The 21,152-nt window shown below is 51.6% G+C and overlaps 1 protein-coding gene across 1 annotated transcript in view; it reads left to right on the forward strand.

Moving 5' to 3' along the window:
* Window positions 1–21,152, forward strand: part of CAST (calpastatin) — a 67,218-nt gene that overhangs the window by 28,095 nt on the left and 17,971 nt on the right. Inside the window, 12 exon segments of the mRNA NM_001082270.1 lie at window positions 1,050–1,133; window positions 4,899–4,967; window positions 7,067–7,165; window positions 9,295–9,375; window positions 9,941–9,979; window positions 10,153–10,251; window positions 10,682–10,771; window positions 11,768–11,869; window positions 14,747–14,830; window positions 15,735–15,782; window positions 16,849–16,944; window positions 17,757–17,852. Coding sequence (NP_001075739.1) covers window positions 1,050–1,133; window positions 4,899–4,967; window positions 7,067–7,165; window positions 9,295–9,375; window positions 9,941–9,979; window positions 10,153–10,251; window positions 10,682–10,771; window positions 11,768–11,869; window positions 14,747–14,830; window positions 15,735–15,782; window positions 16,849–16,944; window positions 17,757–17,852 — 987 coding nt within the window.

Below are 21,152 nucleotides of genomic sequence, written 5' to 3' on the forward strand. Positions count from 1 at the left end.
GGCAGGAGGCTCTAGCATCTCACAGATGGGAATCCTGGGAGGGAGGCTGCCCCCCCAGACCCCTCTGCACTTGGGCCAGGGGAAGGGTGCCCTGCTTCATCTGGGTCTCCAAGTGGAAGTCTACAAGGTTTTAGAGGCTTGCAGAGGGAGAGAAGAGCTTACGGGCTCCCAGTCGGGGATTGATTGCACAGTTCCACAGTTAACTGTCTAGAAGAGCTTTCTCCCTGAGCAGCCATGGGAGGGAGCGGGTAGGCCTGTAGGCCTGCTTCACCAGGGTCTGCATGCCAAGCCCACACACCTGTGCATCCACGTGTGTCTATTGCTTGTTTGGCTTACAGTGGTATTAACGTTATTTTTTTAAAGGTGTCTTTATTTGAAAGGCAGAGTGGCAGAGAGGGGAACAGAGAAAGATTTTCCATCCACTGTTTCTTTGCCCAAGTGGCCACAATGGCCAGAGCTGGACCAGACTAATGTCAGGAGCTTCTTCCAGGTCTCCTACGTGGGTCGCAGGGGCCCAGGCACTTTGGCCATCTTCTGCTCCTTTCTCAGGAGCATTAGCAGGGAGCTGGATCGGAAGCAGAGCAGCTGGGACTGGAACTTGTACTCTGTTACAGCATACTGGTATCATAAACGGTGGTTGAACCCACTGCTTCACAACACTGGCCCTAAGAATTATTTTTAATTGCCAGGAATTAAAATCAGAATATTTTTTCACATAGGATCCTAACTTCTAGCTTCTCTTGACGTGGACTATCTAGCAACAGTGGGCTCACATGGCTGCATTTGGCTGGAGCCACCACACCTGGTGTTTGTGCTAGTTTTACCACAGTGCCTTCTCGGCCTGAAACACCTGTTCACGTTCCCTGCACGGTCCCTGTCCAGCATCACGTGGTCCCCAGCATTGTAAGAAATGCAGCGGAAGCCAGTAAACCTCTCTCTCCCATTGTGTCCCCCGGGCAGACTGGCAGGTGTTGGTGACATTTGAAACTCGCCAGCTGGGTAACAGTCACTCAGACTTAGCCTTGTCCATACTCCGTCCCCACTCCTAGACTAAACCACAGGACACGAAGCCCGCTGGTGGGAAGAGCGTCGCTGCTGGGACGACGGCAGCACCTGGCAAAGCAGGCGACCCGGTGAGTAGTGAGGCAGTGGAGATGTTCACACGGCGCGTGGACCCGGATACCTTATCTGCTGTTGCTGGGCAGCGCTTAGAGCCGAAGCTTTATCAGCACCATGCATTTAAAGGGCATGGAGTGGATAAGACGTCCGCATGATTTTCAGATTCCAATGGGCAGTAAACACTTACTGAGCGCTGGCCAGGGGCCAGGATGAGGCCTTCCGTCCACACCGAGAGTCGGGGCGCGAGCTGGCTCAGATCCGGCCTCTCGTGCGTCTGGGGGTACTAAATAAAGCAAGTGAGACTCCCATGAGCGCGCGAGTCGGCATTCCTCTCGCCTTCAGCCTTGACCCCAGCCATGTCGATTCTAGAGAATCGCCTTGCGTAGTGACGTCAGCACGGTTTCCCAGGAGGCCCCGCAAGCCCTTCCAGAGCATGCGCCGTGCGCGTTGGGCCCATCGGTCCCCGTGTGGGAGGAGCGGCTTCGCCCCCGGGGCTGGGCACGTGAGGTGCACGCCTTGGCCTGGTGAGAAGACGGAAATGGAAGTGAGGGGAAGCATGAATACTGACGCATAGTCCCGCCTAGTGTAGCAGGGATGAGGGGACGCATAGTCCCGCCTAATGTAGCGGGGACGTGTCCCCCCCGCCACAAGCCCGATGCTGAGGGAAGTCCTGGGAGAAGGGGCAGTCGGCACGTGTTCCTGGAGCATCAGGGTCCCCTGCACACCTCATTGTGTCTGCACTAATGCAGATCGCCTTAAAGACGAGCATTTTTACAAAACATGCCAAATGAAAATGCCCAGCATAAAGATGCTGCTACAGATCTCTTGTTTCCTGGCACCCTCTCTTCATGTGATGAATGGGTGGAAAAATGGATGCTTTTAGACAGAGGATTGGCTATGCTAGAATAGATTTTAAAATGCGAAAAATGAAATTTAAGGTATAAATCAGCCGGTATTTTTTTATGTCTGGTTTCACGTTTTGTTTTCATTTTATTTGGAAGCAGAGGGGCGGAGAGAGAATGGAGGAGGGGACCAGGCAGAGATCTTCAATCCGCTTGTTCACTCCCCAAATGTCTGCAACAGCCAAGGCTAGGCCAGGCCAAAGCCGGGAGCCTGGAACTCCCATTTGGGTGGCAAAGACCCAAATGCTCGAGCCATCATCTGCTGCCTCCCCGCGTGCACATTAGCAATCGGCTGGGCCAGAGCCAAGGAGTCAGAACTCAACCTGGGCCCCCAGGACAGGGTGCAGGCATTCCAAGGGGCAGCGTAACTACTGCACCATATACCTGCCCCCTTCAGGAAGTTTTTAAATTTTCATTTTATTTGAAAAGCATAGAGGTAGGTAGACAAAGAACTTGGATCACTCCCCAGATAGCCACAGCAACCAAGGCTGGACCAGGACAAAGCCGTGAGTCCCAGAACTCAATTCAGGTGTGCCACATGGGTGGCAGGTACCCAAGTACCTGCGCCAACGTCTGCCTCCCAAGGTGTGCGTTAGCAGGAAGCTGGATCAGAAGCAGGGACTTGAATCGGGCACTGCTGTATGGGATGCAGGATTCCCAGGTGACGTCCTAACTGCTGGCCCCAAACGACTGCCCCACGTGAGCCGGGGTTGTCGGCGGAAGCTGAAGGGTAAAACCCAGAGAGGGCTTGTGTAGAATTCTGTTGTGCGCTCACTTGGCCAGAGCTCGTGGCAAATCATTTCACTTTTCTTGCCTGGGATTCTTCTGCCGTTCCGTAGGATTGATCAGCTCTGCCTCATTTCCGTGCCCAGTGTGCTTGAAGCCCGACAGCTAACTCTGCAGGATGTGCTGGCTTAAAGCCAGTCCACCTTGGCACGGGGAGAAGACAGTAGCGGTGGCACTGTCACTCAAGGCAGACTAGCAAGGCCCCCACGGGGACCTGTTGGGTGAGACGGGAGGGTTTCCATCTGATCCAGGGGCTCCACCAAGGCCTTGAGAAAGCAGCTCCAGGATGGAAGGAGCCCTGTAGGATGCAGGCTTGCAAACACGATGGAGGTGTTGAAAGGTTTAGGATGTGTTCTGGGCCCAAGGTGTGTTCTAGCACTGGGGGTGGTGCGTGGTGGGGCCACAGGAGCAGAAAGATGGGGGAAGGCGCTGAGGAGTTAGTGCAGGTAGAGCTTCAGCTGCCGAGATGCTAGAGAGCGAATGGAGTGATGCCCCTGGAACCGCTGCAGTGGGAGCCGGGTGGACCTGGGGCGGCCGAGGCCAGGGTTGGGTGGGTGAGTTGTCAGTCAGTCCATTAGCCTGCATTAGAGCTGTGATGGGCAAGAGGCGCTAAAGGGGTACAGTCTTGAGGTTTGGGGAAGCAATTGGCCAACTTGGGCAAATGCCAAGTAAAATCTAATCTGGGGCCAGAGTCAGGTGGAACTGGCTTGGTCAACCTCTGCTAAGACAAGGGAGGCACCCTGGGTATGAAATTTAAGGAGGAGCTCAAAGTCAGGTTTGTGCATGTGCCAGGTGAGTATGTGAGAGTCGGCGCCTCCTTAAATTGTGAGCCCACACCTTCAGTCCCGCCTGTGAGTCCCTGCTCACATTTGACAGGCGGACAGAAGAGGAATTTGGGAGAAAGTTCAGTATATCTGATCCTGGACAGGCTGAATTGAAGTGTTAGACGTGTCCAGAGATTTTTCAGATTTATTTATTTGAAAGGCAGAATTAGGAAGAGAGAATGAGATCATCCATCTGCTGGCTCACTCCCCAAATGGCCTCAAAGGCCTGGGCTGGGCCAGGAGCTTCTTCCGGGTCTCCCATGTGGGTCACAGGTGCCCAAGTACTTGGGTCATCCTCCACTGCTTTCCCAGGCACATTAGCAGGGAGCTGAATCAGAAAAGTGGTGCTCCCGGGAGTTGAACCCATATGGGATGCTGGCACTGCGGGCCACGGCTTTAGCCGCCAGGTCGCAATGCCAGCCCCACCCCCCCAAGAAAGGTGTTTGGTAAGGCAATTAAAATATTGCCATGGGAACCAAATGGGAAGGCCCTGGAGAGGAAGGGAAAAAGGCTGAGCAAGCAAAGGGAGGGGCGAGGTGGGGAGAGCAGCTGAGCAGGCACATGTGTGAGCTGGCGGGCGGTGCTTTGCATCATGCAGCCTCAGGCTGGAGGGTGAAGGGTGGGGTGTGCCCTGCATTATCGGCATCGCAGTCCCAGCAGTCACTTCTTCAGCACTTAACTAAGGAGCAGGTCCTTAGGTATTGCTTACTAGCAAGTGCCGGACCCTGGTTTCCATGCACATCATTTACCGATTCATTTAGGTAGTCCTCCCAGTGCCTCAGGGAGGTGGGGTTCTCTTCCTTGCAGTGAAACCAAGGTGTAGCAGCAGCGCCTGCCAGGGGCTCGGGCAGCCACGTGTGTCCTGGTGGGTGTACAGACCTGGAGGCTTGAGGTGCGGGGGCAGACAGTCAGACGGTAACAGCCAGAAGTGGCAGCGACAGGGAGGATTCGTGGATGCTGCCAAGACTGGCCGTGTGCCCTGGAAAAGAACATGAAAACACGCCAGTCGTGCATTACGGTTTGGGCTGGGTCCCTTACTGTGTGATCTGGGAGAAGTTACTTAGTCTCTCTGAGCCCTGCTTCCCGCCTCCCTTTTCCAGCAATTCTGGGAAAGGATGCAAAGCCTACAGCATGGAGTTGGGCAGAGCAGGTGTTCAGTGGACGACCAGGACCAGTGCTCTGATCCTGTAACTTTGTTGTCAGTTACACCATCGTACTGAGTATTTAAGATATGCAAAGTTTTCCTTTCTTTCTAATCTCCCGCCAGAAGAAAGAAAAGAAGTCATTACCTGCTGCTGCTCTAGCTGAACCGAAGCCTGACGAACCGTCTGGAAAGGTAGGCAGAGAGCAGAGAACCTCGGGTGTCCCTATCCTCCGCGTGCTCTGTATTCATTGCATTCTGACATCTGGCAGGCAGGCCGCACCAGGGGGCCCTTAAAGACCATTTTCACAAACTGTTGTTCCAGGCTACTGTGACCAGGCTGAAGTGTGGTTTCCACACAGACATTTTGTGTTATAACCACAACTCTGGCTTTATCCCGTGCTGTTTACCGTCATCAGGGACATGGTCCCCCGTTCTAAGTCCTGAAACCTCAGCCCCCTTGTCTCCTGCCGGTACAGCTTCTCTAGCCACTGCTAGTGCTAAGGAACCCCAAAATCCTCTTACTCTGAAATTCCCGCAAGTCTCGGATTTCGCATTCCACCTGGCACACCCACAGCTGGGTGAGTCCGAAGATTATTGCAGGATCGAGAACTCAGACGCTGTAAACGACCCTTTGTCATCGAGTCACAACACGGCATGTAGACTCCTGTTCACAAAGAACCAGTCCTAGGCTTTCTCTCTCTCATCACTAGGGTTTCGGCCCATTGTGACGGAAGCAACTGCCAGTTCTAAGTCTCCACACCTCTTTCAGGTCCTTTCTGTTTCGTGAACATCTTCACGGAGCAAGTGAGCAAAAGATCATAAACAATACAAAGCAATACATTTTTAAAGATATTTCCTTATTGGCCGGCGCCATGGCTCAATAGGCTAATCCTCCACCTAGCGGCGCTGACACACCAGGTTCTAGTCCCGGTCGGGGCGCTGGATTCTTTCCCCGGTTGCCCCTCTTCCAGGCCAGCTCTCTGCTCTGGCCCAGGAAGGCAGTGGAGGATGACCCAAGTGCTTGGGCCCTGCACCCCATGGGAGACCAGGAGAAGCACCTGGCTCCTGCCTTCAGATCAGCTTGGTGCACCAGCCGCAGTGTGCCGGCCGTGGCGGCCATTGGAGGGTGAACCAACGGCAAAAGGAAGACCTTTCTCTCTGTCTCTCTCTCACTGTCCACTCTGCCTGTCAAATTTTTTTTCTGTATTGACAGAATGATGGGGGGGGGGTTTCCATCTGCTGGTTCACCCCCACCCCCAAGTGGCTGCAACAGCTGGGGTTGGTACAAGCCGGAAACCAGGAACCCTGCACACCATGCAGGTCTCCCACGTGGGTGCAGGGGCCTAAGCATTTGAGCCATCCTCTGTGTTTGAACTGTCCAAAGAAAGATTTTTATGATTTATTTATTTTAAAGGCAGAGTTAGGGAGAGAGGCGCATTAGTAGCAAGCTGGATCTGAAGTAGAACAGCCAGGGCTCACATCGGTGCTCCAATATGGGATGCCGGTGTCGCAGGCAGGGCCTTAACCACCCCTGTGCCACAGTGCTGGCCCCAGCAATCCTTTTGTGGTTTATTTATTATTTGGGAGTCCGAGTTACAGAACGAGAGGGAGAGACAGATCTTCCATCCATTGGTTCACTCTACAGCATCCGGGGCTGAATGAGGCCTACCAGGAGCTTCATCAGGGTCTCCCACATGAGCACTAGGGGCCCAAGCACTTGGGCCAACTTCTGCTTTTCCCAGGCCATTTGAGCTGGACCAGAAGTGGAACAACTGGGACACGAGCCAGCACCCATATGGGGTGCCAACATTGCAAGCAGCAACTTAACCCACTATACCACAATGCCAGTCCCAGCAGCCCATTTTTTAAGGCATTATGTTTGGAAGAGGTGCTGCATTGAGCTTTATTGGGATTCTTGGTATAAAACTCTGGACAACTGTTGATGAGCAGCAAATGAGAAAGATTCTTCCTATTGATTATAGCAACATGGCCATACTTCCTTGAGCTCACTTTCTTTTCTCTTTTTACTGCTAGTTCACTAGACTGGCAGCTGTCTATTGAGCTTATGCATTTGTTGATGTAGTTGTTGCCTGCAGACTTGTTTTGTCTTTCCAACCCAGAATGTGTACTCTGAGGCTTGAATACCAAGGGTCTGTGAGAGACCGTCTCTTACCTGTTGTGTGAATGATTTTGGAGTCTGGTATTTTGCTACATGGAAAGGGTTTTTTTTGTAGTTAAACGTGAGGTGTGCATGACATAGCACTGAGCTCCCTGCTGTGTGTCTCTTCCAGTCAGGCATGGATGCTGCTTTGGATGACTTAATAGACACTTTGGGAGAGCCCAGCGAAACCCAAGAAGATTCCACAGCTTACACCGGACCAGAAATTTCAGTATGTGGTCTTGGTATCTATAAGAATTCGTACTCGGTGGTCAGGAGAACGAAGACCGTGATGGCTGCAAAGGCTTAGTTTTCTGAGCGCAAGATTTCGGTGCAGTGGACTTGACAATGTGTTGACTCCCAGATGTTTGCCGTTTTATGACTGGAGTTAATTTTGATTTCTCTGATTACAACCCTCAGTTCCTCCCTGTTCCTAATTCTTAAAAAGGTGGGAAATAGTATCTTCCCCAGTATTAAGAAGACACATCATGGACTCGATCAAAACTTTTGCAACAGATAAACAAAGGATTTGTTTCTAGAATTTTTTTTAAAAAAGAGGAAGATAACAGAAAATTAGAACTTGATTGGTAAACAAGTAAAATAATAATCTTCCTGTTTATGAGGCAAGTGATATGAAAACAGAAACCACTTTGCACTCACCAGGCTGATAAGACTGAAAGTCTGACAGTTGCGGATTGCTGGTGTGCTGGTGGGTGATGAAGACATGCATCCCCTTAACAAGGATGTCTGCCGTGGGCGGGGGAGGGAGCGCTGGGAAGGAGCCTTGCCCAGGGGGGCGGCATCACGAGAACAAATGAGACACTGGAACCGATTTGGTCCAGAGGATAGGATATCCCAGTGCTCTATCGTGCATAAAATTGATTATTCATGGAGCAACATGGCTATGTTAGAAAAACCTAGTTATGAATAAAAGGTAATAGTGATAGTGATAGTAATGGGTAATTGGTACAGTATGATAACTGTTGATGTAGCATTTGAAGGTATACAGAGTAGTGCCATCTGTCTATGGGATACCTACAGATGTAATGAATGTTTGTGCTCAACTGTACATGGAAGGATACGATATGGTTAAAGTTCAGGGCAATGGCTGATGGGGTAGAAGGAGGAGGAATGAAGAGAGGGAAGAGATGTACAATTTGGGACATGCTCAAGCTGACTTGCCCCAAATGGTAGAGTTAGAAACATACCAGGGGACTCCAATTTAATCCCATCAAGGTGGCATGTACCAATGCCATCTCACCAGTCCAAGTGATCAATTTCTGTTCACAATTGATCATAATGAAAGGACTAAGAGTCAAAGGGAGCACATAAACAAGTCTAGTACCTGCTAATACTAACCGATAGAATAAATAAAGGGGAGAGTGATCCAACATGGGAAGCGAGATACTCAGCAGACTCATAGAATGGCGGATGTCCTAAACAGCACTCTGGCCTCAGAATCAGCCCTAAAGCCATTCCAATCTGGCTGAAAAGCCCATGAGAGTATTTCAGGCATGGAAAGCCAAGACACTCTGGCAAAAAAAAAAAAAAATTTTTTTTTTTTTTTATCAATTCCCAACTTGACTCTCACTGGGATTAAACATGACAATAGGTCTGATCTGATTTCATCATCATTTAAAAAATCATCTATTATTTTTCACTTTATGTTTCTGTGTGGTTGAAAACTGTTAATCTTTACTTAATGTATGCTAAACTGATCTTCTGTATATAAAGAGAATCGAAAATGAATCCTCATGTGAATGGGATGGGAGAGGGAGTGGGAAAGGGGAGGGTTGCGGGTGGGAGGGACGTTATGGGGGGGAAGCCATTGTAATCCATAAGCCGTACTTGGGAAATTTATATTCATTAAATAAAAGTTAAAAAAAAAAAGGAGGAGGAATGGATTAGAGCTAAGCAGGAGACGTCAGCGCTGTGACTTTTCCCCCCCTGAGGTACTGAGTAGGAAATAACTGGATCTGATCGTATTGGTGCTGGGGAGATACAGAAGTTTGTGTTGTTAACTGTCCCTTTGGATGTACTAGGAACATTAGAATGAAAATACTTAATATATCTTTAATAAAGGAATCAACTTTAGTGTTTAGACTACTTCTGGCCCTCTGTCAGGTTACGTAATATTTAACTCATAATCCATATGTGGATTAAATGGTGGATATTTGTGTAAACTTAGAATTTCAGAATTTTCTATTGAATTCATAATGACTTTTATTTCTGTTTCATCTCAGTAGTTTCATAAATTAATGAAGGGATAGTGCTTTGGCTTTAGACTGCTCAGATAATAGGCTCAGTTAATTGATCCTTTACCACCCCTACATGTATGATTTTTTTTTTTTTTCCTTCCAGGATCCAATGAGTTCCACCTACATAGAAGAACTGGGTAAAAGAGAAGTTACAATTCCTCCAAAATACAGGGAACTTCTGGAGGTAAGTCTTATTTGACTATTTCCTTTTTGGAATATAATCTCATTCCAGTGTCTTCACAGGTTTGAACATTTAGAAAATACGTGTGCTATATACATAATAAAATAGAACGTGAAGCTCGGTCCTGGGGTGAGGTGCAGAGGTCTGAGGGAGGGAAGAGTCCTGTCTCTCCCTGGTGGAGGCTCAGGGCCAGAGTCCCGGTGTCTGGAGGGTTAGCGCCGCCTCTGGGATGCAAGGGAGGGATCCTGCAGGTCTCGCTCTTGGCTGTGTCTCCTCACATCCTCTTCCGCTCTACACACTCCCAGGTCTAGATTTCTCCTTTTCACAAGGGCTGTACCTCTGTGGGCTAGGGCCTGCCCTGAAGACCCTACCTTTGCTTGGTAACCCCTACAAAGGCCCTCTACGCAGTAGGGTTTCCTTCTGAGATAGGAGTCAGGATGTTAGCATGGGGATTTGGGGTGGGCTGGGGTTGGGGGACACAGTTCGACCCATCATGCGCTGGGCAGTGCCTTCTGCCAATCACAGGGATCAAGTCTGCCTTCTAAATGTCTCAAATTATTTGTTTCAGAAAAAAACAGGGGTTGCGGGGCCACCTCCAGACTCCGTGGTGAGTTGACGTGAATGTCTTTCCTGTCTCTGGTTGGAGGAGCAGGGCTGTCACTTCCGGGGGTGGGGGTGGGGGTGGGGGGGGCGGGGTTGGTGACGGAGGGAGGCCGCTTGCCTTTGCTGGGCTCCCAGCGTGCTTTCCCGCTGGTAAGTCCCGGGTGCTTGTGTCTTTAGACACCCTTGGGCCCCGACGATGCCATCGACGCCCTGTCGTCTGACTTCACCTGCAGCTCTCCCGTGGCCAGTGGGAAGGAAGCCGGGAAGGAGGCAGCGGTGAGGAGAACATGTTAGAAACCGTCTTGTGTGGGGCCGGCGCTGTGGCATAGTGGGCTGGGCCTCTGCCTACAGCGCCTCGTCCTATACGGGTTCCAGTTCATGTCCCGGCTGCTCGCCTCCCGATCCAGCTCTCTGCTGTGGCCTGGGAGGGCAGTGGAGGATGACCCAAGTACTTGGGCCCTGCACCCAGCCTGGGGACCCAGGGGAAGCTTCTAGTTTCAGGTCCGCTCAGTTCCGGCCGTTGTGGCTGTTTGCTGGGGTGAACCTTTCTGTCTCTCCCTCTCTCTGACTCTGTCTCTCAAATAAAAAAAGGTCTTAAACACAAGAAGAGAAAACAATGCTGCACTTCAAAGTGGTGACAGCTTATTCGTCCTGCTCCCATCCTCCTTCCCTGTAAAGCTGATCTTTGCTGTTTTTTATTCTCCAGAAATCTGCAGGAGAAGTTTTGGAAGCTGAGTCGGCCAAAGTCATGAGAGCTGCAGCCCCACCCCAGGAGAAGAAGAGAAAGGTGGAGGAGGTATAAATAATCCTTCCCTTGCAAACAGCCTGACGGTGCCGCTTTGGCCCAAGCCCAGTGGTGCTTTTCCCAGGAGCACCGTGGGCGCGTTCGGTCTACTGTGGACGTGGTATCGATCGCCTTCCCGCAAGCCTGCGTGTTTCTGTAAAGCACGTGTCAATGATGTAAGCCTAGGGTTCTCTGTTCCACCCCCCGGGGTGCTCTCGCCCTCACAGCACGCAGAACAGCAAAGACCAGACAAGTGGCACCTTTGGAACGTAAAGCCCAGTCTCCTAGGAGAGGGGGAGCCCCACAAATGACTGGAGGGTGTCGTCCCAACTGCCTCTGCCCTCTCAGCCACAGTCAACTGTGACCAAATTCTCAGAAATCCTCGGAGGAGGAAGTGAGCCCCACCTGCAGGCGGTCCAGATCAGCGCTGCTCCCGCCTCCCTCTCCGGGAGGGGACAGTGTTATCTGGTTCTGTCTGGCCTGCTGGGGGAGCAGGGCGGAGCTGTGGTGAGCGTCACGCCCCTCAGAGCGCCAGCTCCTGCACCCGTCAGCCCCTGCGTCCTGGGAGGAGAGGGGGCCGCGTGGGGCTTCCCCGCTGCCTGGGCTGGGCTGCCTGGCCAGGGGACAGGGTTTCTTAAGGATGGATTTTTAGAGAAAGGAAACTTGAGGTAGTGAAAGTTTACGACTTGCAGCTCTTACTCTGAGAGTGCTTTGCAGTCATTCGGTTGTGGGTATAGTTACACTTCTGGCTTGCTAAGTACGGGGTGACGTGTACCCAGGGAGCACTGTCACTCAGTAGAGACCTGTCCTGTCTTCAGTTTTCACTCTCCGGTAAGTTCTTTCTCCTTTCTTCTTCGAAGAAACTCGCCCTCCCAAAGTTCTTGCCCCACCCACGGCTCGCCTCCTGTTTTTCAAGTGTGTATTTCACAGAGAAGTCGGCGCATCATTCGGGCCCAGGAGATGTTCTCTGGTTTTCATGCACGGCATTTGTGTGTGTGTTTTTAACAGGATGCAATGAGCGACCAAGCACTTGAGGCTCTGTCGGCTTCGCTGGGCACCCGGATGGCAGAACCTGAGCTGGATCTGAGCTCCATCAAGGAAGTGGCCGAGGTACTGATCCTGGAGTCGTGTTCCGAGCATGTGGGTCTGCCGGTCTCAGGACTGCGCGCCTTCTGCATGTGTGCACGGCTTCTGCACAGCTGTTCTCTCAGAGCTGTCAGATGAACTCCCCTTCCCTCCGCCGTACTTTCTAAGTCTGAGCTTAGCTGTTTGTTGCTGGGTGGTGAGCAACCAACAGGCATATCTGAGTGCTCATCTTGTAACGTGTCTAGAGCTCCGGTGTTTAAAATGAACACCCAACTACTTTGTCGGAGCTTAAATGACACCTGACTCAAGCAGATAACGGGAGGCAGAGGCCTGGTAGAAGTGTGGTCTCTGCATTTTCCCATGGTTTCTGGGAGCTCAGTAAGAAGGAGGCCATGCAAAAGGAGGGAGGATCCTTCATCTGGAAGCGGGAGGAAAGAGGTGGAAATAGAATGGCTCTTAACTGGAGCTCCTGCACATTTCTAGAAGATGCTAATGAGTGTCTGTCTCTGAGATCCTTTGAAAGGCAGAACAGCAGTGGGGGAGGGGAGAGGGAGAGAGAGCTCTTCCATCCGCTCGTTCACTCTCCAGGTGGCCACAACAGCCAGGGTCTGGGCCAGGCCAGAGCCTGGAACTCAGTCCTTATCTTTCACATAGGTATAGGGGCTGCGCCCTTGGGCCATCCTCCGCTGCTTTCCTGGCACAGTTAGCAGGGAGCTGGATCATAAGCGGAGCAGCCAAGACTTGAACCAGAGCTCCCATGTATGATGCTGGCACCGCAAGCGACCTCTTGACCTGCTGGCCTACAACACCAGCCACTACCCTCGGAGATCTTAAGCCCTCTGAGCCAAAGCAAGCTTGTGTCCGGTGTAGCGGAGTTTTTATATGAAGTCAGTTTCTGTAGAATTTTCAGCTTGGTCCTCCAGCGGCAGAAAGAGGTGCTTGTGTCTGACGAGGGAGTGTCAGAGGCAGGTGGCAGCTAGAAACATGACCTGGAATCCTCAGGAGCCCCCCAGCCCCATCAGCTAGGAGGGGGGAGGTGGCCAGTGTTGCTGTCACAGTGCTCCCACCTCTGCTGTCACTTCCTGTTCCGCTTCGTTGCCATGGAGGAAGGGGGACCACCCTCACCCGGTGCAGCTCTCCCTAGTCTGGAACTGCCCTGGTCCAGGATGGGCCAGTTTGTGTCGTCGACGTTCCTGGAGGGCTCCCCGGCCAGGGTGTGGAGCGAGAAGCTCTGTGACGGAGAGCACACGGGAGCAGGGGAAGCCGTCTCTGTCCACCAGGACCAAGTAATGTGCCCAGGCGATGGCGGCTCTGACCGCCAGGCAATGTGTGTGGGTTCTTGGGTGGCTCGGTGGGGGCAAGGGGGTCAGGAGGCCAGTGCTGTGTGGTTGTGAGGGACCCGCACTTGGCACCATGCCCTCTACAGAGAATTGGGGAGATCAAGTAAGACAGTAAACATGGGAAGTGTAGATGTGATTGAAACTCCAGGACCGAGAGAGCCTTAGAGTGATGAACTCGGATAAGTACATGTAAAAAGGTGACATAAAAATGACTGACAGCGGAGCAGGCACTTGACCTGGTGGTTAAGATGCCACTGAGGCCACCTGCGTCTCATATCGAGGTGCCTGGGCAGGTGCCCTGGCTCCACTCCTGACTCATCTGCTAGTGTGCAGACCTTGGGAGGCAGCAGCGATAGCTCAGGAGTTGGGTCCCTGCCACCATGTGGGAGACCTACATTAAGGTCCAGGCTCCTGGCTTTGGTCTGACCCAACCTGGCTAGAGTGGGCTTTTGGAACGTAAACCAGGGGTGGGGGATTCTCTCGCCCGCCCGCCCTCTCTCCCTCCCTCAGTTGCTCTGCCTTTCAAATAATGATCTCTCGCCACTTTGAGATGTGGTCCCCTGATGCACAGCCTTTTCGGTTCAGCAGGTGTATTTGTTCTCTGTGCCTGCTGCAAACAAACCAGGTCACGCAGGCGTTTTGGGGACACGAAGCTTAGATGGGAAAAGCAAGGAGCTTGCTGTGCTTGACACTGTCCACAAGCCCGAGTGTTGTGGGGAGGACAGCCTCATCCGCAGAGGCCCTGGACACGCGTGAGACTGTGAAGGCTGGGGACCCCGCAGAGCCCCTAGCCATGGAGATCCCCTGCACAGCAGGTTTTCCTCTGGGTGCCATGTCGGCCATCCCTGGGGACTGTTACCTTGCCTCTGTGTGCAGTGTCGGCCGGCACTGGGACTGTTAAAGAAGCAGGAAGAAAGTTCTTGCTTCAGTTGGAAAACAGAACTGGTTCCAAAGCCTAGGGTGTGCCTGACTCGTTAAGTGGGCTCAACAGATACTTTTACATTGATCAGTGAACTAGTGAACCCCATGGATTGTGATCCCGTCCCTGCCTTGATTGAGGCACGAATGAGTACGTGTTGGAGCCCCACGCCTCTCCGCAGTCCTTTAAATTGCAGGTGTTACGTCCTGCAAGCAGACCCACTGTGATCTACGCTCTGGCTTCTAATGAAGTTCATTGTAAATGGTTTGGTAGTCCAGGGAAATCCTGGTGCTACTGGAGGTTTTCCTGTTAAAAGAGGTACACCCAGTTATGTACGCGTGGACCCACAGCCAAGACTTACAGTGAACGCTTCTCCCTCCTTGTCATCTGGGTTTTGTCGTGTTCTCTCTCCCCTTCTCAGAGTAAGATGGAGGCTCCTAAAATAATGACAGCTAACCCCTCGCTGTGCTGCCTTTTCCATAGCTGTTCTCCCTGGTCTTGTGTTTGTGGTGGACAAAGCTCTTCCAGACACTGCCGTGGAGTTGGCCTTGTCTGCGACACCAGGATGTACACAAAGAAAGTGGCGTCTCATTGTATGTGTGTTGTCCATCTGCTCTCTCTGTCTCTCTCCACTTTGACCAGGCGAAAGCTAAAGAAGAAAAAGTAGAGAAGTGCGGTGAAGATGATGAAACCGTCCCAGCCGAGTACAGACTGAAACCAGCCACGGTCAGTTGAAAGCCCGGTGCACAGCAGCCACACACTCGCCTTGACCCTGGGTACCGGTGCCCTTGACCCTGAGGCGTGTCTGCCCCAGCTCAGATCCTAGCCCCGAAAACCCCGGGCTCTCCTCTGCCCCTGACACCTGGAGGGTGGTTTGCCCCTGCCTGGCTCCCTGCTTAGTGGCCGTGCAGCCCTCACAGACCCCACAGAGTCACGGGTCTCGAGTGTTGAAGGACACTTGCTGTGGATGCGTCAGCTGAAAGCTGAAGGCAGGATTTGGGGATGGTTGTTTCTGTCGGGTAGATGAAGGCATCGCTGTGCTCGGCTGTCTGCCAGGCTCCTTGGTTAAGGCTGTTGTGTTGTGTTGTGCTAAGGATTGAGAATCTGAGATCATGCATACAAACACAGGGTGGCTACTTTGGTGTTTGTATTTATGCTTGTACATGAAAAGCTTTTCACTCTCAGAAGTGCTCTAAACTGTGGAACCTCAGATCCAGAAAGCTGAAGAGTATTACAGCCGTGCGGTCTGCAACCTCACCGGGGTGGAGAATTGAGACTTCCTTAAAATCTTTGATTAACCAAGATGTGCCTTTCTTGCCAGTGAACTCATTTTTTTTTCTTTATTCTGTTGCTGTATCAAATGGATGGAAAAACTGGTTTTTTTGTTGTTGTTGTTAATTTTTAAAAAGTAAACCTGCATCGTATTTGGTAACATTTGGTCTCTTGGTATTTACAGCTCAACTTCTTACTCTGATTTTTAAAAAGTAAATCTGAAGCAGAAATTCACTCCAACATAAGAAAAGAAATAGGCGTCCCTCTCATATCTTGGAATTCCTCCCCAAACAGCTGAACAGATATGAAAGCAAAATTTCTTGTTGCATTTCCAGTGAATTTTCCATTTCATCCACAGGATAAAGATGGAAAACCACTGTTGCCAGAGCCTGAAGAGAAACCAAAGGTTGGAAAATGAGTTTTTTTCTGATCCTTAAAAGCCAGTTGGGAGGTCAAGTATAGATTAAGATGGTGCTGGCCAACCTCATTCTGAGGAGAGGGGCGCCCCTGGTGGCCACACTGTGCTGATCAGCAGGCTCCTTTTCCTATATTAGTCAGTTTCCTTGTGAGGTATATGGACCATTAAGTTTCTAGGTAACAGTCATTGAACATGAGGCGTGAATATCCAGAGGACCCTGTAGGTTAGCTCAAGGTGCCGCTTAGGGCTGGAGCCCCATCGCAGCATCAGGTGCTCTGAAGAGCCCATGTTGCCTGTATTTAACTTGGTGGCACCAGCAGTGACTGTCACAGTGGTGCTAACCCGCAGCACTCACCAGCCACTGAGCGTCCAGTTCCACGCCAGATGGTTTTGCACGTCATCCCTGAGTCCAGGGTGAGTGAAGAAGACGTTGTTCCCATCTTGTAGTGAGGGGCTGAGACACGGGACGGGTCACGTGGATGGCCCAGAGGCTCGCTCCAAGGCCATCCGTGCTGGGCCAGCTGCTGCATCAAGCGCCCTGCGGCCAGGGTGACAGGGGTCATACGAGACCTCCACTGCCACAGACTAGCAATGCCACCAGCCCTGAGAGGACCAGGGAGGGTAGGCCTCTCCTGCCCAGACCCCATGTGTCTGCGGGAAGGGAGCAGGTGATCTGCGCTTCCTGCGACTTGTTTTGGAAGGGAAGACCTCAGGAAGCAGAAAGATGGCAATCTCAAAAACTATCCGGATCTTCACGGAGAGAACAGTATTTCATTTAAACAAAGACTCCTCTGACTGAAGTAGCGGGAAAACCTTTGACTACACCGTTGCCGCCTTGTGGTGCAGAGGTTGTTTGATATTACTTACCTGTTGCACGACAGTTTTATCTTACATTAGTAAGTGCAAAGTGTGCCCTATATAGATTAGCTTTTGGTTTTAGAAGAAATCTTAAAATATGGTCTAAAATATGTGTTACATAGGAAATAAAATTTGTTCTTACACTTTTTACTTTTAAAAAATTCTCTTCATAATTGGCAGTGTTTCTATTTTACAGCCTCGGAGTGAGTCAGAACTTATTGACGAACTTTCCAAGGATTTTAGCCAGGCTAAGAGTAACGAAAAGCAGCCTAAGCCAACTGGAAAAACAGAAGTAAGTTTCTCAAAGTGTAAATCTCCAGTTTTGAGAATTTTTTTATTACTATTATGTCATCTTAAACAACGTGAAGCTGTTAGTTCCAGGGACCGCACTTTGAGAACCTCTGGTATTGTGTTGCTACTTAGCGTCTGTCCGTAGCTTTGCATCATTTATATAACGTGCTCTTAGATTTATGTAAATCCATATTATTCCATTGTTATCATATAATACAATCTGTAATAATTATAAATAAAATGTCTATACAAAATTATATACAGAAAACATCTAAAATTATAAGATACATAAAACACAAGTTATATAAAATAATAGATTTTATGTGTTAACAATAGAATGATAAAATACAAAATTAAAATACAGTGAAATAGGTATATAACTTAAAAGTACAGTTTTGCTGTAATACAAAACAGAACAGTGAAATACAGAAAAATAGCAGCAGCTTAGGTTTGTTGCGCTTCCTGTGTTCGCACGTACTGTTCCCAGCCCCGCCCCTCCGCTCCCTCACCGCCGCATGGCCGCCCCGCGGGACACCTCCCTTGTGGTCACTTTGCAGCCGTGCAGATGCAGATGGAAGCTCGGAGGCTAAGTAGCTCGGCCAAGGTGAGGGGTAACACTAGACTGACACAGTGGTGGCCACGAAGCCGTGGCACGCCCCGCCCTGCCTCCCCCCACGGCAGCGGCCCTTGCCCACCCTGAGGACCGTGCTCACAGCTCCTGACAGCAGCAGCAGCTTGTGGGTGCGTCTCATACAGCGTGTATTGTGAACCCCCGTTCCTGCAGTTCCTCAGAGCACCTGCTTCTCTCCCCAGGAGTCCAAGGCTGCCGTCCCCGCTCCAGTGGCCGAAGCTGTGCCTCGGACGTCCATGTGCAGTATACAGTCGGTGCCACCCAAGCCTGCCTCGCTGGTGAGTGCCTGAATCCCTGTGATGGAAACCCAGGCTGACGGTTTAATGAAATTGTTGCAAGCTCTGGTTTCCTCTCATCTTCTCAGGTTCTTTCTAGTTCCTTGGCCATTGTGGCTCATCAGGCTTTTGGCCTCCCTGCATCTTTTCCGCTTGCCTGGGTCTTGTAGCTGGCGTGATGTTGCTTCCCCTCGACCCCTGACCTTTCCGGTGGGATGATTGGCACCAGGAGCACCGCCTCCTCCCTCCACTCTTCCAGCAGGGGGGCCCAGATTGACTCAATTCTTCTCCCGCGGCGTCTTCTGTCTTGCACGCGTTGTTTCTGAAGTGTGGCGTTTCACTGGTTGAACCTTTGTTTCCTGCCATGGTTTCATTGGTTTTTGCACCCGTCTGCTGATGCAGAGAATAGCATGTGTCCTCCAGCTGTAGCGAGTCTGCTCTGTGATCCTCCAGCGCCCACGTCTACCACCCCTTGTTTGGCATGCTTGGCAGCATCTTCTCGCTAGACGGCCCCGAGGGCACTGTGGAGCCTGCCCCTGTCATCTCATCAGCTTCCTGTTCCACATCAGGGAAGGGAGGCTTTGGGTTGACCTTGAATGACCCACTTCACGTTTCAGAGCCTCCCCTGGGGACCCTGCACTTGGCTGTCCGCCATCCTAGCGTAGACGGGGCCACATCTCAAGTGCACGGTACTGTCTGATCACTTGCACGTGGGCAAGGGCAGAGGCATCTGGAGTGATGAAGCCCTCCCCAGGAGGAACTGGCCAAGGCTTGTGGGCAGTGGGCAGGATGGCTCTGAGAAGTGTGCGTGGCGCCATCTAGAGGACGGCCAGTGAGCCACGCACCTGATGTCCCCAGGAGGTGTGCATGCACTTGTGGAGAAAAGGGAGTCTCGAGGCAGGTGTCACACACATGTGTCTCAGATGCTGAGAAGTGGCTGCCTCCTGCCAGGGAAGGCCTGGGTGACAGCAGCAAATCACCTGAGTCCAGGTTCTCCCTGCTGGCCACGATAGGACCCGCCCCCTTTGCTAGAGGTTTCCACACCCCAAGCCGCAGTGGCATCAAAGAAGAGACTCGGAGGGAATCTAGGTGGGGTCCCACGCCAGTGACACCAGTGAGAAGCAGGGACAGGGGCAGGGAGGGGAGTCGGAGGCAATAGGCAGCATTCCAGGGCAGAGCTCCGGTGACCAGCGCCACGCCGTCTACCCTGTGTGCCAACAGAGACTGCCAGGCCTGAGAGCACTCAGCTGGTTCCTTTCCAGCTCCACCCCGACCCAGGGGGTTGCATGCCGGGTGTCCAGTGGGGTAGACAAGGACCTCCTGTTTGCCCCTTCAACCACCTCCTTTCCTGCCCCCCCCCCCCCACACACTTGCTGAGGCTGTTGGCACTCCAGGGACTGTGACCCCTTGGGGAGCTAGAAGGCGTGTCTGTGGGTGTGGCGAAGGTCCGAGGACTCAGGAACAGCTTAGGGATTTCAGGGTGAAGGCGCAGAGACCACAGGAAGGAAGTGGCCCTGGCTGGGTCTTGTGTGCCTGCAGAGAGTTGGAGAAGATCCAGAGACGCAAGCTCCAGTTCTGAATCTGGCCACCGGGAATATGGCAGCCACGGGCATTGTCGTCCTCAGTCCCACTCCTGGATCCCTTCATTCTCGGCACTGCTGTGTCTCCTAGCTTCTCCTCCACTCTGTCGTTTCTCAAACAAGCTCAGCGGAGGGCACGGGCTTGGGAAGCAGTGGTTTCCAAAGACTCTGCAGCGGGGAGTGGGGGACAGTGCAGGTGTCACACCAGGTCACCACTCAGGCGGCCAGCACACCTCTGCCGTCCCTAACAACTTGAATAGCGCCGTTGCTCCTGGGAATAAAATCATTGCAATGTCCAGCCACCAGATGGCGATGAATCATTCCATTCAGGCTCCCTTTTCTGGGTTTTCTTTTACATCAGAGAATAGCTGAAAAATTTTGTCTTACTTGAAATGATGGCTAAACTATACATCTATAGATATAGATATGTGACGAAGACAGTTTTACTTTAAAAGTCTAATAAACACTCAGTGTGTGGTCAGAGACTTCTACGATAAGAATACAGTGAGACCCAGCAGGGTTTGTCCCACTTGCTTGGTCAGGGCTGGCAATAAGAAAGTCCCCGATACTGTGACCCAGCACCCACACAATGAAAACCACACCTTCAAGAACAGGGCTTATCCCTGTTAGGCCTGCTGCATCCTGTTTTCTCATGAAAAAAAAAAAAATACTGGCTATGAACCATTAAATTGACTTGTATGAGTTAAGCTTGTGATATACACATTACTAAGTTTTGAAAAGCCAGATCTAGCCTTTTTAAAAAAGATTTCTTTATTTGTAAGCCCAAGTGACAGAAAGTGATGTCTTCCATCTACTGGTTCACTCCCCAAATGGCCACAGCAGCCAAGGCTGGGCCAGGCTGAAGCCGAGAGTCCAACACTCAGTGCAGGTTTCCCATGTAGCTGGTAGGCACCAAGTGCTTGGCCAGTCATCTGCTGCCTCCCAGCCTGCGAGTTAACAGGAACCTAGATCAGATCAGAAGCAGAGCAGCCAGTACTGGAACCACACTCCCATATGGAATGCAGGTGTCACAAGCAGTGGCTTTACCCACGGAACCACAGCACTGGCCCCAGACATGGTCAGTCTGTTAGCATAAACGTGGCTTCTCCTTTACTTTCCCTTTATGTCACTCATGCTCCGTGTTTGAAACCCCAGCATGGCCTGAGCTCCCGAGATGGTGAGATGAGAGCAAGTTGCACTCTGAACCACAGGACGCTGGGGCAGGTGGCTCACAGGCAGACAGCCCTGAGCCAGTGGGGAATCCATGCTGACCGGTGGGAGCCCGGTCAGAAAGCATGCTCTGGGCTACCTCCAGGGTGGCTGGCTGGACCCATGGAAATCGGGGCACAGTGCCCCGTCCTGTGGGCTTTCTGAGGGTCTTCCCTGGGCCATCTCCTTCCCTGGCAGCCCTCGTGCCAACGCCTTCTGTAATTCTAAACAAAAACCCTGAGTGAGATTGTATATCTCGCCACGTCTGTCTGACATTTAAAACTTGTTAAGTTTCTGTGGGGTTTTGTTTTTGCTTTCAAAATTTGAGAGGCAGTTACAGAGCGAAAAGGAGACAGCTCTTCCATCTGCTGGTTCACTCCCCGACTGGCTGACGCCAGGAGCCAGAAACTCCAGTTAGGTCTCCCACATGGTGGCAGGGCCCAAGGACTTGGTCCATCTTCAGCTACTTTCTCAGACACATTAGCAGGGAGCAGGATTGGAAGTGGAGCAGCCG

Source organism: Oryctolagus cuniculus, chromosome 14, assembly GCF_964237555.1.
Source record: "Oryctolagus cuniculus chromosome 14, mOryCun1.1, whole genome shotgun sequence".
Classification (NCBI taxonomy): Eukaryota; Metazoa; Chordata; class Mammalia; order Lagomorpha; family Leporidae; genus Oryctolagus; species Oryctolagus cuniculus.